The sequence below is a fragment of the Manacus vitellinus genome, unplaced genomic scaffold, assembly GCF_001715985.3.
Source record: "Manacus vitellinus isolate BGI_N305 unplaced genomic scaffold, ASM171598v3 scaffold_2_pilon, whole genome shotgun sequence".
Lineage (NCBI taxonomy): Eukaryota > Metazoa > Chordata > Aves > Passeriformes > Pipridae > Manacus > Manacus vitellinus.
The window spans coordinates 10,251,736-10,266,256 of record NW_021940208.1 but is presented as its reverse complement, the minus strand read 5'-3'; the positions used below and the strand labels follow the sequence as shown (position 1 = coordinate 10,266,256).

Genomic DNA, 14,521 nt, shown 5'->3' with positions numbered 1-14,521 from the left:
TGGCGCGGGCCCTGCAGGTGCGGGGCGCGGCGTGCGGCCTGTGCACGACCCGGAACGGCCCCGTTCCCGGCTGGCTTTGCCTTGGGCTGTACCTGTAGGGTCAGTGCTGACATTTGACCCCATATCCATTCTACTTCCCTGAGATAGGCAGCTCTCCTCACTTTACGATCGCCACTCGCTTTACGTTTGCTAGTGGTCAGAGTGTCTGCGTTAAATCGTCCTTTTTTTCTTCTTTTTTTTTTTACGTGTGTGTGTGTTTGGGGGCTGTTTGTTTGTTTTTTGTTTGTGGGGTTTTTTTGCAGTGAATTGGAAGGATAGGTCAGCACTCTCGAAAAGAAGAGCAGGAAAAATTTCTCTAATAAATACAGAAGTCTGAAGCATCCTGTCTCTTAACTATTTTTAAAAGGCTCCTTTATGCCATGATACCCGAAAGATACTGTTAAAATTATAAGCTATTAGTGTGGTGTAGCAGGAGCTTTACAATGTGGCTTCTCTAAAGTAACTGTTAACCTACTTCATCTGTTAGACCTTGTTAAATGTATCAGTAAACCAGTAGTTAGGAATAATGTGGTGAAGCCCTAGGGATAAAAAGGATTTACGAAATCAGCACTGCAGGAATGGCTACTGCAAGAAACTGTGGTGTACAGCCTTTCTCACAGGTTGACTGAGCTTGATCTTAGAAGTACTCAGGCTCTTATTTTGCTATGACTGTTCGTTTTGGATAACTATTGCAGAACTCGCTTTCTGTGGTCATTAGTGACCTTTTAGTTTCAGTCAGTTTATTCATAGCCAGTTAATAACTATTCTTGTGCCAGCATTCTGTTCTATGCAAAACTCCTCCCTCATGATTCTGCCTCAGAGTGCATTTGGAGGGAGTGCTTCTGGTTTTTTCATACTTCATTTTGTTCAACTACAACCTAAAAACAAGTTAAATTATTCTGGTTTGTAATACCAGCTTTCAGTTTCCTTGCTTATCATAGGTCTTCTCTGCATGTGTTCAGTTTCAGTTCATCTTTCTTGAACACTTTTAACCAAAATTTTATGATCTTAATATCTTTTACTTAAAAAGAAATAAATCTTTTGATAGCTCCTTAAAAAAAAGAGATTCTACAGGAAGCTAGCAGTTGTTGGGCAAAAACTGTGATGTAAATGAGAGTTCATGCTAGCTGATCACAAAATGTTAGATACACAAGCATTTTTGTCATTACATTCTTATACAGCGATTTATTGGTTTATTCTTTAGTAAAAGCAGCGATTACAAATAGATCTGTGTTAACCTGTATAAAGCCAATAAGCAATAGCATATGTATGACTGTTTCTTTCTGGTGACTTGTGTTCCCAGTGGCAGTTGGATGGATGTTTGTAGGACACCTTTAATTCTAGCTTTCAGCACAGAAGGCTTCATCTTGGAGAGCGTTGCTTTCTTTTCCAGTGACGCTTAAAGCGATACAGTTTAAAGGAGTTAAAGTTGGTCACCCCTCTCAGAATTGAACTGTTATTTTACTGCTTGATGTCTTAATTTTAAAATTGCAATGTGGGAGCTGCATAATTTTAAATCCTCTCATATGATTAACTCTCATCTCATCGTTAGAAATAATCTGAGCTTGTTCTAGAAGTCTGTAACTAGTGTTTTGTTAGAGCATGTGTTGGAAAGGTGCTGAAACTCCTTACTGACTAAAGGTACTTTTGTATGGTCAGTGTTTTTAGTGGAGTAAATCAGTTATTCTGTGCATCTTTTAATGAATGATGAATTATGAAAATTCACTTCCTAGGCAAACTGGGTTGTATGTTACATAATGAAGGCAATGTAGTGGGGAAGCTGTGTGTGGTGAGCAGCTTCAGTCTTAACACAGATTGCACACTACTGTTCTGGTATATGTACCAGACATCTATAGAATTTACAGGTACTTAGTTACATGTTTAGTGTAAACAAATCAATCAAGTTTTCATCCCAAATTTCAATGCTTAACTATAAATAGGCTGACACTTAAATATGTCAAACTCTGCAGCTCCTATTGACCTTCAGCACTCTTGAAGATCATGCTGCTTATTAGAGAGACCTAACTTTAAATGCCTGTATGTATAAATATAAGCAGATAATAAGGCATTTTAATTACTGAGGAGTGATATTCTGGCCATCTCTATGTGGAGTTTTTTGTTTATTATCTACAAGATAACAGTACTCTTGCATTTCAGAAAAAGTAATAGTTGCAATAAATTGGGTTATGAGGTGCTTGCATTTCAAGGTAGTTTTGTGTTCCAGGTTTTAAAATAGGATGACAGACAGTTGCCTGCTATCATATTCAGCTTCATTGTTTATGTATATGGACTTTGTGAAACAATTTAAATAGTTTGAATTAATAATAAACATTTAGGAATTTAATTTTACATTTTTTCCCAAGTCTCATTAAAATAATGCTGTTCATCTTGTGTTTCTATATGCTACTACAGATCACAAGCGTCTGGTAAATTAATAGGTGGAGAGGAACATTTTTCAAGCAAAAAGTGCCTGGCTTGGTTTTATGAATATGCAGGTAATGTGCAATGGATTCATATTAAAAATGATAAAGTTTTGTTTTAAACAAAGCAATATATCAAATACTATTTGCAGTTTACTTTTTTTGTGCTGATATATACAGAAAAATGTCCATATTTGCTTCCTTATAACATACACTTGAATTAGTATAGCTTTTATTAGTACCTTCTCAGTATTTGCTCTTTTTCACTTACTTGACTTTATGCTTTCCTTAGCCACCAGCGTGCCTGTAACAAATGTGGATAGAACCTTTCCCAAATCTTCGTTCGTGAAGGCTAGCCATGATGATGATGATAGCTTTAAAATGAAATACCTGATGTTGGGCAGTACAGTGTTGAATGAGGATATGCTGAGTGATTCTGCTTCTTTCCTTTGAAATTGTCAAGTAGAAGTCAGGACATCGAGAGATAGTTTAGGTAGAAGCTTATTTAGCTAACTAGATCCTTTTTATGATCATATTGCAAGGCTAGTGCTATAGCTCATGATTTAAGTCTCATAGTTTTCTCTTTCATAAAACAAAATAATAGATACTTATACTGTTTTTTCCTATTTGAGAATCTGTCCTAGCATTTTTGATATTCTAATTAACAAATGTTTCATTCCAAAAGTATTGGAAGTAGCCTCTTTTAAGTAACTCAGAATTGCCATCCAAGTAATAGTTGCTTTCAGTGAATATGCAGTGTATTTTGCAGAATTTATTACACTATTACTGCTATTTATTTACCAAATATATGGTTACAAAATCAGGATTTGTAAATTGTTATTAATTTCTTGTCTAGTCACTACTTTAGATCCATCATAACTGATTAGTAATTAAAACTCATTAATGGTCACTTCTCAATATGAAACAAACTGCTGATTTATGTGCCAGCAATTAGTTTGACTATATTTATCAGGACTGATATTTTCCTTACAGTCTTTCCACAGCAATGAACTATTCTTATTTCTAGTAATCTGCTTTTTAATTTAAGTTTGAGGCCTGCACCTCTGGATTAAAGAGTCTTTCCTGAGGAAAATAAGAATTCTCAGTTAATTTTCTTCCAGTAAATATGGTTGTGCTTACTTTTAATGTCTGGAAATTTTGTCTTTGTTGTTGAGTCAAGAATTGAGTGTGGGAGGTTATACTTCATTAGTTAACCAGTAATCAAAATATGCCACATTGGACATTAAATGTTTTCATTGAAAGATAAAACTGCACACATGTACACACACACACATGCAGACATGTATGTACATACATACATATATATATATATATATATATATATATATATGAGTTGTGCATGTGATTTCTGGACCAAAAACACTGATTCAAGTTTATACTTGTCATTACCAGTGGACCCTTGTATGTGTTTCTCTTCATAACTTAAACTTGTATTTCTTTTTAACACATTCTGTGTAACAGTGTTTTGCCTTGCTTACCTAGGCAAAATATTCTTTGCAATATTTTTCAAGAGGTACAGTTTCATGATCTTAAATGTCAGGTGCATTTTATTTTCCTGTATAAGTAGCCATTCTCAATGGTTTTTATTGACAATGTTCTTATCTCACAGTGAGAAGTTATTCAAAGTGCATTATTCAAACTCTTACAAAGAATTCTGCTTACGCTAACCACAGCAGATACAGATGAAGTGAAAAAAAGTATCATCAAGGGCTCTGTCTACATATAAGTAGTAAAACTTGCCAAAAAATCATAAAATTACATGTTGTTTTAGAAGATAAAACCTTTTCCTTTTACATGGGTTCATATTTGTTAAAACAATGTTAACATAATGATCCAAGACACATCAAAATACTGTGTCAACAGGCCTTCTAATAATATTTGGCTGCCCAGTAGGACTCATTTTTGGAACAGGCTTAGTGGAAATAACTGAAACCAGAAAGAGATTTAGAGAAAGTGCTGTAGAGTGTCTCTCTATGCACTCTTTAAATGTGCTATTTTGCTGCATTTTGGAGGCCTTTTTTGTGTTAAAATGGAGAAGTGACAGCATAACACTAACTGTTGTGGTCTGAATCAAGTTATTTCATTGCAACCGTAAACCTTTTTCTGCCTTGTACATGACTAACACACTTAGCATTTCTCTGATTTATTGTTATTACTTTCTTCATATTACTCAGCATTATAAAAATAACCTTATATTATTTGCAGATTCACCCTCTTCTATGTTAGTGCAAACCCATAATGTTAGCACCATTGAAAGAGTGATATCTGTAATAGCTCAGATGGAATTAAATTTTTTGTTGTTCATAAATTAATTTTTCAAAGAACATTATTCATAGAGTAATTTCAGCACAGAGTAGTGGTAACCAAGTTGTCTTAAAAATAATTGACTGCCACAGTTATTGAAGTTGAGCTACATAAATAGGAAGCTCAATGGAGTCTTTTGAAAACTCACATAAAAAACTACAATGGCTTGTCTGCTTTTGTAGGGAGGTTGCACAACACAAACATTGTGGTGTAGTACGTAACACACATCTCCACACTGCAGTGGTAGAATAACTCTAACATAAAAACTTCTTAATAGTGTAATTCAGTGTTTTTAAAACTGCCTGTGTGCAGTATAGCCTAGTTATTGTGCATAACCCTTGTGAGCGGTGAATGTTACTTAGATTTCAGTGCAGTATAGCCTAGTTATTGTGCATAACCCTTGTGAGCGGTGAATGTTACTTAGATTTCAGTCTAGTGTGGTTTTGACTTTGAAGGTCCTGATGAAGTTGTGGGTCCTGAAGGAATGGAAAAGTTCTGTGAAGACATCGGTGTTGAGCCTGAAAATGTAAGTTTCTTGCACGGTGCTAATAGCATTTTAAAAGAGGATATTGGGTGAGGTTAAGTTCTGTGTAAAACTCTTAACTCCACTAAGTGAAGAGTTCATCTTCCTGCTTTTAGGAGCTGTTCTAAGATATCTCAGCTGAATACATCAATTATATTCGGTGTGTGAGGTTTTGGGGGTTTTTTATTATAGTAATATTTCATTTTCAGAAATTGAAATTATGGGGAGAATTGCATGTAGCTGAATTATTTAATAATAATAAATATAAAGTGCAAGCATGTGCAACACTTCCTAGAATGTTTGAATGCTTAAGAGTTTTATTCTTGAACATCAATAAATTAGCCTTTTCTTACATACTGACTCCTTTTTCTCCCTGCCCCCTTTTTTTTTTTTTTTTGCTTTCCCTAGATTATTATGTTAGTTTTAGCCTGGAAACTAGAGGCTGAAAGCATGGGATTTTTTACCAAGGAAGAATGGTTAAAAGGAATGACCTCATTACAGTAAGAGTGTTTTTATATATATAATAGAATGTTCTAATTTTATAATTGTACCAGTAGCTTAATTATTCTTGCTCTCAGTTTCTTGTACATTGGCAATAAGATACAGAAGTGCTTGCTTTTAGGTCTGGTCAACAACTACAAAGTGAATCTGATGAGTTCACTCAAATAATTAAGTTATTGTCTAAACCTAATAAGTCAGGTTTTGGTGGCTTATTTTTCTTACAAAAATATGTTAAAATATCATTCTAATTAGCAGACAGATAAGTAGATTTGGAAATGCGCATAAGCGTAGTTCAGCACTGATATTCTGGACAGATTTTACTGATTTCTAAGCTTTGTAGATAAGGACAGCATTGATAATAGTTTGGCTATTAGTGTTATTTATTAGATGCGTGTCAGAAACCATGGTTAATGCTTTGTTTAAATAACACCTTTTCAATTTATAAATTAACTTATTACTCTATTGTTAGCTAGAATTTTTGTTGAATTAATGTTCTGCCTAAAAAGACTGTTTCTTATGTTAAACTAATCAGCTTTTTGCGAGGCTTAGTTCAGTTGTTACTTCTTGTTTGTTCTTCATGGAACTACTTATGGTATCTGAGTGTTTTAAGAGAGGCTTATTATGACACTGCATTTAATATTAAAAATGTCAGGGAACTACTATTGCAGCTACAGCACAGCGGGAAAGAGAGGGTGATTTGACCATTGCCCTGTCAGTTCTGAATTAGTTTGGGAAATTGTATTGGGCAGATACTCCATAGTTTCAAGTAACCAGAGGATACATTACTTTGACCTGACTCTTAGCTCTCATTTGATTTGGGATCAGGCTTCTGGTAGGTGCCTTGATTGTTTTGTGACTATCAGCAGAAATTTAGTAAGAGCTGGTATGAGTAAATTACCTGAAATCTGGGATGACAGAGATTAAATTATGGTTGCATAGTTTTTCAGATATGGTGAGTGGGTATTGATCATTTCTCTGAAGCACTAAATTTTTATGCCCAAATTGAAGCTTTCAAGAGTTAACCAGTCTCATAGAGTTCAAACACAAAGATGTATGAAATCAGGAACCTTTTCCGAGCCAATGTTATAGATTTTGTTTCTAATAATCCTCTGTGGTTGGAAATCTTCTGATTCTTTTAAGAACGGAACTGGTCATGCTGTAGCCTAAATGTGTTTAAGACTGAAAATATGGTGCTGCTGTGCATTTTTATATAAACAGACTTGTGATCAGACCACTTGCCTAAGCCTAAACCAGTTAACCTGTATGTTCTACTTCCCCTGTGTGCTCTAATAAGCAGGCTGTAGGCTAAGCAGCTGGATGAAGCAGTGACACATAAAGCAGCTGAAGATGCATTGGCTTAAAAAGAGGTGCTGGTTTTGACTGGGAGTGAGCAAGTGGCTGTGTATGCTTACTTGCCAGCTAGGGTTAAACCATGATAAAAGAAAATAAGAATCTGTAGACTTGTGCTGTTCTTCCTTGCTGGGAAGGAAGGATCATATTATGAGATTCTGTCTGGAATGGGGGAATCTAGTTTCTCTGGAAAGGCTTGACAGAAGTTTTGAAGAAAAAAGATTTTATACTCCAAGCAATAAAGTATTACTACATTCTTGCACAGCATTTTTATAGTTTTTTGCATGAAGAAATAAGATGTAAATGCATTAAAAGCCCAGAGTGTATTCTAGTCAGTTATATTACAGAGTCCTTATTTCAAAATATGTGAAATGTCACATAAGTTAATTGCGTGAATAGGGTTAGGTAGAATTCAGCTCCATAGTAAGACACCTAAATGTGTGGTATATATGTAAGAGCTGGATTTCTTAAACTCTTAATGCAATATTTGGAGATCTAGTCAATGTAACGAAGCCTAGGGAGGTATTCAGTTTGCCCAAAGACCTAGTGACTGGTTACCTGAATTGCTCTTACAGACTGCTTGGCTATTCCTCTATGAATAACAAGACTAAAGCTTAAACCACCTAGATCTAATATACAGTTTAGATGGCAGCATTTGGGTTCCTGAATCTTGAAGTGACATTCTTTTTGTGTGTAGTTTCATAACATACTGAAGAAGTTTGTTCTTTAGAGGTGAGAAAAATATATGACAAGGTAGACCCTGTCAAAATTAAGAGTGGACTGAGCACTAAACAGCAGCTTATGAGACTTAAGCAACTTATGAGACTTAAGACATACTAGACTTGAGACTATTCCCTGAGTAAGCTGTGAAGTTTCTAGTAGATTGTGTATGTAGGGTGAATTCTGCTCCTTATCATATATATGTGTGTGTGTGTGTGCATATACATATATATGTACATGTATATGTGCAAGCTGGATGCCTGAAACTCTTTCCATAGAGAGCACAGAGAAACAAGTACCTCTACTGGGCAATATATTTCGGCTACTTTAAACACCTCCTTAGGGTGAAATATGTATACTACCATTAAATGCTTTTGGTTTAACTTCTGTATACATCTTACTGATTTTTCTCTTTAGTAAAAGACAAGCCTCTGTGAATAACTATGAAATATAAAACATTTCAATATCTGAGTAGGAGTTATTGAATCATCACTGTCCATTTTAGCTATGCCTCAAATGATCTCTTTACCTCAACAGAGATTAAAATACATCTGCTTTGTGATGCTAATTTAAGTTTTGTTATAAATGTGCCATAGGGATGTGATGAGAATGTAGTAAGCTAATGTCTAATTTTGTTCACCTTGAAGGTACCATTATTTAATGCTATTTTTCAGTTAAGGCAGAATGAGAAATCACATGTTTTTCTAGTCTCTACAGAAGTTTAGTGTTAATTCATTTGTGCTAATTAGAAGGTTGTTCTGATTGTTAGATTATTCGAAGTATGGGTGACCTCAGTCATCTTGTTTATGGTGCAACTGCACAAGCAGCTGTATCTTTGTAAAAGAGGAGTTTGACAACTCCTTGCCTTCCTTTGGAAAGAAAGTCTATGGCCAGGTACAGAATGGCTTTAACAGAGACGTGTCCCTGCATTGGGATCCAGAGGCTGGTGGTGCCTGTCTCAGCGTGATCTGTTTGACTGTTTGGTTTTAAATGATGATAATAAATAGCTCAGGAGTCTTGAGGCTTAATAATTGCACATTTTCGTACCAACTTTTTCAGAAGAATCACTTCTTCATTAAAATACACATAACCAATAATACAGTAGACAATAACTGGCATTTTACTTTGCACTTAAATTTGTGATAATTTGAACAATTTTAACAGTTTTGTAAGAAATTTAAACATGTTGAAATTTGTGTTTACCGATGGTACGGTAAATCTCAGTAAACTATATTTAGCAAAATGTGCTGTAAACCCACCTTAAAAGTAGCTTAAATATGTCACTAGTACACTAACAACACGAGCATTTACGTAGATGTTAAATAGGTAGATTTGTCCTCAGACGTACAGGGCATTCTACTGGAAGTATGAAGGTTTGAATATGGAAAGAAGAGATATGAATGTAAGATGAGATTCCTTTCTAGCATAGCATAATGCTGTTTTAAGGGTTAGAAAATTAGATTGCTGAAGACAAAAAAAAGTAATTTTATCTTCAATTAAATTTACCAAAACTTTTTTGACTAGAGTTCTTTTCAACTTCATGTATGGCTTATTGCAGAATATATTAGTTCTGTCATCTGAATATGTAGCCTAATTAGCTAATAATTTTATTTATTTAGCACTGATCATGGCTAGGACTCAGTGCTGCTTTAGATGGATACTGCTAGAGACAAGAAATAACAAAAGGCTGCATCAACTGGAATTGCTACATTTCTCTTGTCAAAGTCTGAGAGGGACAGACAGACAGACAGCTGTGCATACACAGGCTGGTAGACTTGGGGAACAGGAAGTATCAGCTGTGGGCAAAGTACAGCATCTCAGCAACCTGCTTTGGTACTCCAGAAGGGCCCTCACTGTGGGCCTATGTGACAAGTCCTTGTGGAGCTGTTAGAGATGCAGATGTATTCTCTGAGAGGCAGGCTGCGAAAAGGGGGACACATGACCAAAGGAAGTATTTATGTACCTCTGCATTTCTGAAAGTATTGCTTCTGTCACAAAGGATACAAGGAAAGGTAGATTATTTAATTTTATTTTTTTTTTTAATCATGGCAGCTATTTTATAAGAATAAAATGTGACGTAACAACTGTTCTTTTGAGTGAGTCTTTCCTGCAGGATTAGCAAGTGTAAATTACATTCTCCTTTGCCATTATGGGAAATCTAGCCCATTTTCTATTTGAAAACAAAGTTCCTTGCTGAGTAAAATACATGGAGATCTTTTCTGCCAAAGGGTTATTTTTACCAAACTATTATCCTGTCAACTAGCAGACCTGGACATTCTCCTACAGACCTTGATTTTTTTAGTTGAATAGCTACTGACTAATTCAGGTGGTAGGTTTATCAGAGCTTGCATTTATTGGTCATAAAATATGAGCAGGCTGTTATGTTTTGCAGAGTGCCAGCTCACTCCTGCTAGATTTTGCCACTTAATGCACACTGAATACTCTTTTTCTCCAAACTTTCATAGTGATTGAAGGATCAGGTACTGCTGGGTATGAGTGTACATTGCAGACTATGAATAAAAAGACTGCTATTTGAGAAGTAAAGCAGACATATTATGTTGCTGATATAGTTAAAACAAAAAAACTTACAGAAGCCAGAATTCATCATTTCAGTCAACTGCAAATGTTAAGTGTGTTCAATATTCTTTAAGTCACTTTTATAGTATTACTCCTGTATATCTGATGATTGCATTTTGGTAACTTTAATTTTTTTGTTTGCTGGCCTTTTTTTTCATTGCCTAAATGTTGTGTTTTGAGCTTCTAATGTTATTTGTTGGGTTTTGTGTTTTGTTTTATTTTAGGTGTGACTGCACAGAAAAGTTACAGAGTAAATTTGATTTCTTGCGGTCACAGTTGAATGACATTTCATCCTTTAAGAATATCTACAGATATGCCTTTGATTTTGCAAGGGTAAGACTACTGGAACATTAGAAAAGTTCTTACGTTGTTTATTCAGCAAGCTTGTACTTGAATGGTTTCCTGTGCTTTCTTTAATCAACCTTAGGAAAAAGACCAGCGAAGTCTTGATATTGATACTGCGAAGTCCATGTTAGCTCTTCTGCTCGGAAGAACTTGGCCACTGTTTTCAGTATTTTATCAATACCTGGAGGTACAAGTTTCCTTGACTTTCTGAATGATGGCATAGTAGTTGGAGTGTTCTGTGAAAAGATTTCAGGATTTGTGTTTTACTCAAGAATACATCTATATTGCTCCCATTCCCTTGCTCAATGTGCTTATGAAACAGTGTTCTTGTATGCATACAGATTCTTTTTCCCTGTGTCCCATCCCCTTTCTCTTATCAAAGGCAACTAAAATTCCATCCTAATTATACTGTAAAGATAAATTTAAAATTAAATAGTCTCCGTTAGTTTCTTCAGCTGCATCTCTGCTGAATTTCAAGTTTGCTTTGTTCAGATACAGTATGTAGATACCTTGATCTTTGGCTGTCTCTGGAAGATTTTGGTCAGTTTAGCTGTAAGTGAATGAGTCATGTGGATGTGCGTAGGTTGTGAAACATGCTAGGCTTGAGACTATTCCCTGGCTTCAAATCAGTACCAATGTTGCAAAGTAGATGTCTTTATGATCATAATGTATTGTACCCTGGAGAAAAGAAGATATTTTTTTTAAATAGCTCTATCTGGAAATAGATCTTAGATATGCCCCACTTCAGACAAAAATTTACCAGTTTTTTGAAGCTTAGAGTGGTAACTTCCTGATTCCACATTATTTCAATTTTGCTCTGATCTTTCAAGAAATCATTTTATGTAGTTTCATAACTAAGAAATATGTACATGTGTAGTATTTTTAAAAATGAAAAACCAAGTAAATAGTAGCCATTGTTCTCCATTAAATTCTTTATTAGGAACTGATTGAAGATAAAATGAGATAAATGAGATGCAACAGTACCAAACACCATTTGACATTTTAATGTTCTGAAATAATTTTCCCTAGCAATCGAAGTATAGAGTTATGAACAAGGATCAGTGGTACAATGTACTAGAGTTCAGCAGAACTGTCCATGCAGATCTTAGCAACTATGATGAAGATGGTGCATGTAAGTATTCTTAATGTTTTGCTTATTCAACTATTAGCACAATATTTTAAAATTCCATAAAACACATTTCTGTAACAGAAACAATACTGTAAGGTATAAAGTAATTATTCTCCAGCAATGCATAGGAAAACAGTCTTGATAACCATCCATCTTCAAACTGCAGATATTAGTTGTAGTGGTATGATGGTGTACTTGAACCAGCTTGTATTCAATGAGGATCTAGTAAAGGTGCTTGCTGCATGAAACTATAGACTTGAAAGTACAACTATAAACAGCAAACTCTCATTTTGTACTAATGTATAATAAACTCCAATTTAAGGATTATGTTGCCTACCTGCTGGTACTTGGAACTGAACACACCTAGTAGTCAGTGATGCTATGACTGAATTGCATTAATTCCATTTTGGTACATGTTCTAATTATTTACAATTTTGAAAGCTCTAGGAAGAAGGATTTAGTTGTGCTGATTTACAATATAACCTTATTTTTATACTTTCCGTTCAGTTCAGTGCACCTGTCAGATATCAGGAACATTTTTTTCCATAATTCTGTCTACCATTTTTTGTGCACTTTTTGCCACCCTTGGGTTGGAATGATTGTAGTAGTCTATGAGTATTTGGCCATAGGATTGACATGAATGTTTCCTAAAACAGTAGTTTTAACCTTCATACTTTAAGAGAAGATATTTGAAAGACATGGGCAAATATAACTCCAAGTTTCATCCATTTGCAGGGCCTGTGCTTCTGGATGAATTTGTTGAATGGCAAAAAGTTCGTCAAGCATCATAGCAAGAATTCAAAAGAAAATGCAAAAGTTTTTTTGGTGCCCGCCTGTACACAAAGTAATGAGAAAAAGGATTGCATTTTCGTTCGTAAGAAAGACTTTACAGTGATTTTTTTCCTTTTTAAGGAAACTTTCTTGTTACATGTGATATGGGCATTGAACCACACCTCTTCTGAGACTGAAAGTTGGAGTTCTTGATTTGAGTCTTATGTTTATAGCATTTATTTCAGAACAATAAAGATTCAGATTTGTGACAAAGGCCTAAAAGTGAAGAATGTCCCTTGAATGTGAGTGTGGTGTCTATTTTTGAAACCAAATCTGTAAGATTATCTTTCTCAGAAGTGCCCTTTCTGTGAATTTTTGAAGACCTTAAAAATGCTTAATTGGCACTGTTGCTTGCTGATGGTATGACTGTCTTGTGTGGCAAACATTAGAAAGAATGACTGATTTATGAAGCCTTTGGTGGGAGTGTGCTATTTTCTGTATCACGTATTGGTCATGGGTTGTGCCACAGTTTTCAGCTCCTTGTGGAGATAAAGGCCTTAAACTCCTGTTATTGTTTTTTATTTCTTTGTTCATTCCCCACCCAGTGGCATGGCATTTAATGGCAGGCCCTTTTAAAGCAGAAAGATATAGAGCATATGGCTCTGTGTGCAGAATGGCTGAAAACTAGTTGCCTGTACTTCAGATGTGAACACAGATACTCTTTGGTACAGTAAGGCAGTTCCAGACCTTTACTACTATTTAGACTTTGGATTGCTTTGTATAAAAGTGCAATTTATATTTTAAAAGGGAAAGCTGGAAATACTTGGTTTCAAGGTTTGCTTCTTATGTGTTTTAGACTGGAAGCACTCACAACAGGACTTTTTTTCTCTCCCTGGATGTTTTTTATAATGTAAGTCAAGAAGAGACTACTTAATCACCTACCTGTGACCATGTAACAGGCTGTATGTAACAGGCTATTAATTTTCACCCTGTTACTCTGTTTTCAGTCCAGTAACTACTGCAATTGCCCTTTTAGGCATTCAGTATTCATTGCAACCTTTAAATACAGTAGGAATTTGTCACTCTACCTTCCTGCCCAGAAGGCCTAACACCACCCTTGAGAAGGAAAGGGATTTTAATGAATAAATGTGAAAAACCAAAACAAAATGACTGAATGAAGCATTTGTAACTTCTACTGTATTATATAAATATATAATATAGACTGTGATAATGCCATGAGACTCAGTCAGTGATCAAGGCCTCAATGTGCCAAATATTTCAACAGCTTGAATTAAGAATAATGTAAACTAGGCATGACTTGAAGATCTTTGCCTCAGGGAAATGACTTCTGTTTTGCACATCCCTTAGTCAGAGTAACAAGCATGAGTTTTCCTGTCCTTAAGGAAAGCTTTATTCCCAAGATGATTTTTTTTTTTTTTTACAAGGAGAGCAGAAAAAGGAAAAGGAAAGGTGTGAGGAGAAATGATAAGCAGGGGTGCAAAGTAGTGGTGTGTACCTGTGCTGTTGTTCTGCTACTGAGGACCACACTTACAACTTGCACTCCAGATCTGCTTGCTGTGGGCTGCAGAAAGCAGTGCAGTGGTGGGCCAGGGGCTGTCCTGCAAGTCATGCTGAACTTTAGAAGCTTGGTTTCACCCAAGTGGAAAAAAGCATCGGGGGAAAAACAAACAACAGTTGAGATGCTTGGAAGATCTCTGCTTGTACAATGGCTATGTCTGTGTGCATGCAAACAGATGCACTACAGCTGTTTTACATATTTTTCCACTTATTTTACAGGAAGTATTTAACTTTAGACCTCAC

The 14,521-nt window shown here is 35.4% G+C and overlaps 1 protein-coding gene across 1 annotated transcript; it reads left to right on the top strand.

The window, feature by feature from the left end:
- Positions 1-2,451: 2,451 nt before the first annotated feature.
- Positions 2,452-12,987, top strand: DCUN1D5 (defective in cullin neddylation 1 domain containing 5). The gene is made up of 7 exons (XM_008922783.4): positions 2,452-2,534; positions 5,240-5,310; positions 5,716-5,807; positions 10,680-10,788; positions 10,883-10,987; positions 11,830-11,932; positions 12,665-12,987. The coding sequence occupies exons 2-7, from the start codon at positions 5,269-5,271 to the stop codon at positions 12,718-12,720; spliced, it is 507 nt and encodes a 168-aa protein (XP_008921031.2). The 5' UTR covers positions 2,452-2,534; positions 5,240-5,268; the 3' UTR covers positions 12,721-12,987.
- The last annotated feature ends 1,534 nt before the right edge of the window (positions 12,988-14,521 follow it).

Bases quoted from the DNA above. Each gene is read 5' to 3' on its own strand.
- DCUN1D5 (XM_008922783.4), top strand. From the start codon at position 5,269: ATGGAAAAGTTCTGTGAAGACATCGGTGTTGAGCCTGAAAAT. The intron at 5,808-10,679 runs GTAAGAGTGTTT...GTTTTATTTTAG, and splicing joins AAAGGAATGACCTCATTACA to GTGTGACTGCACAGAAAAGT. The intron at 11,933-12,664 runs GTAAGTATTCTT...ATCCATTTGCAG, and splicing joins CTATGATGAAGATGGTGCAT to GGCCTGTGCTTCTGGATGAA.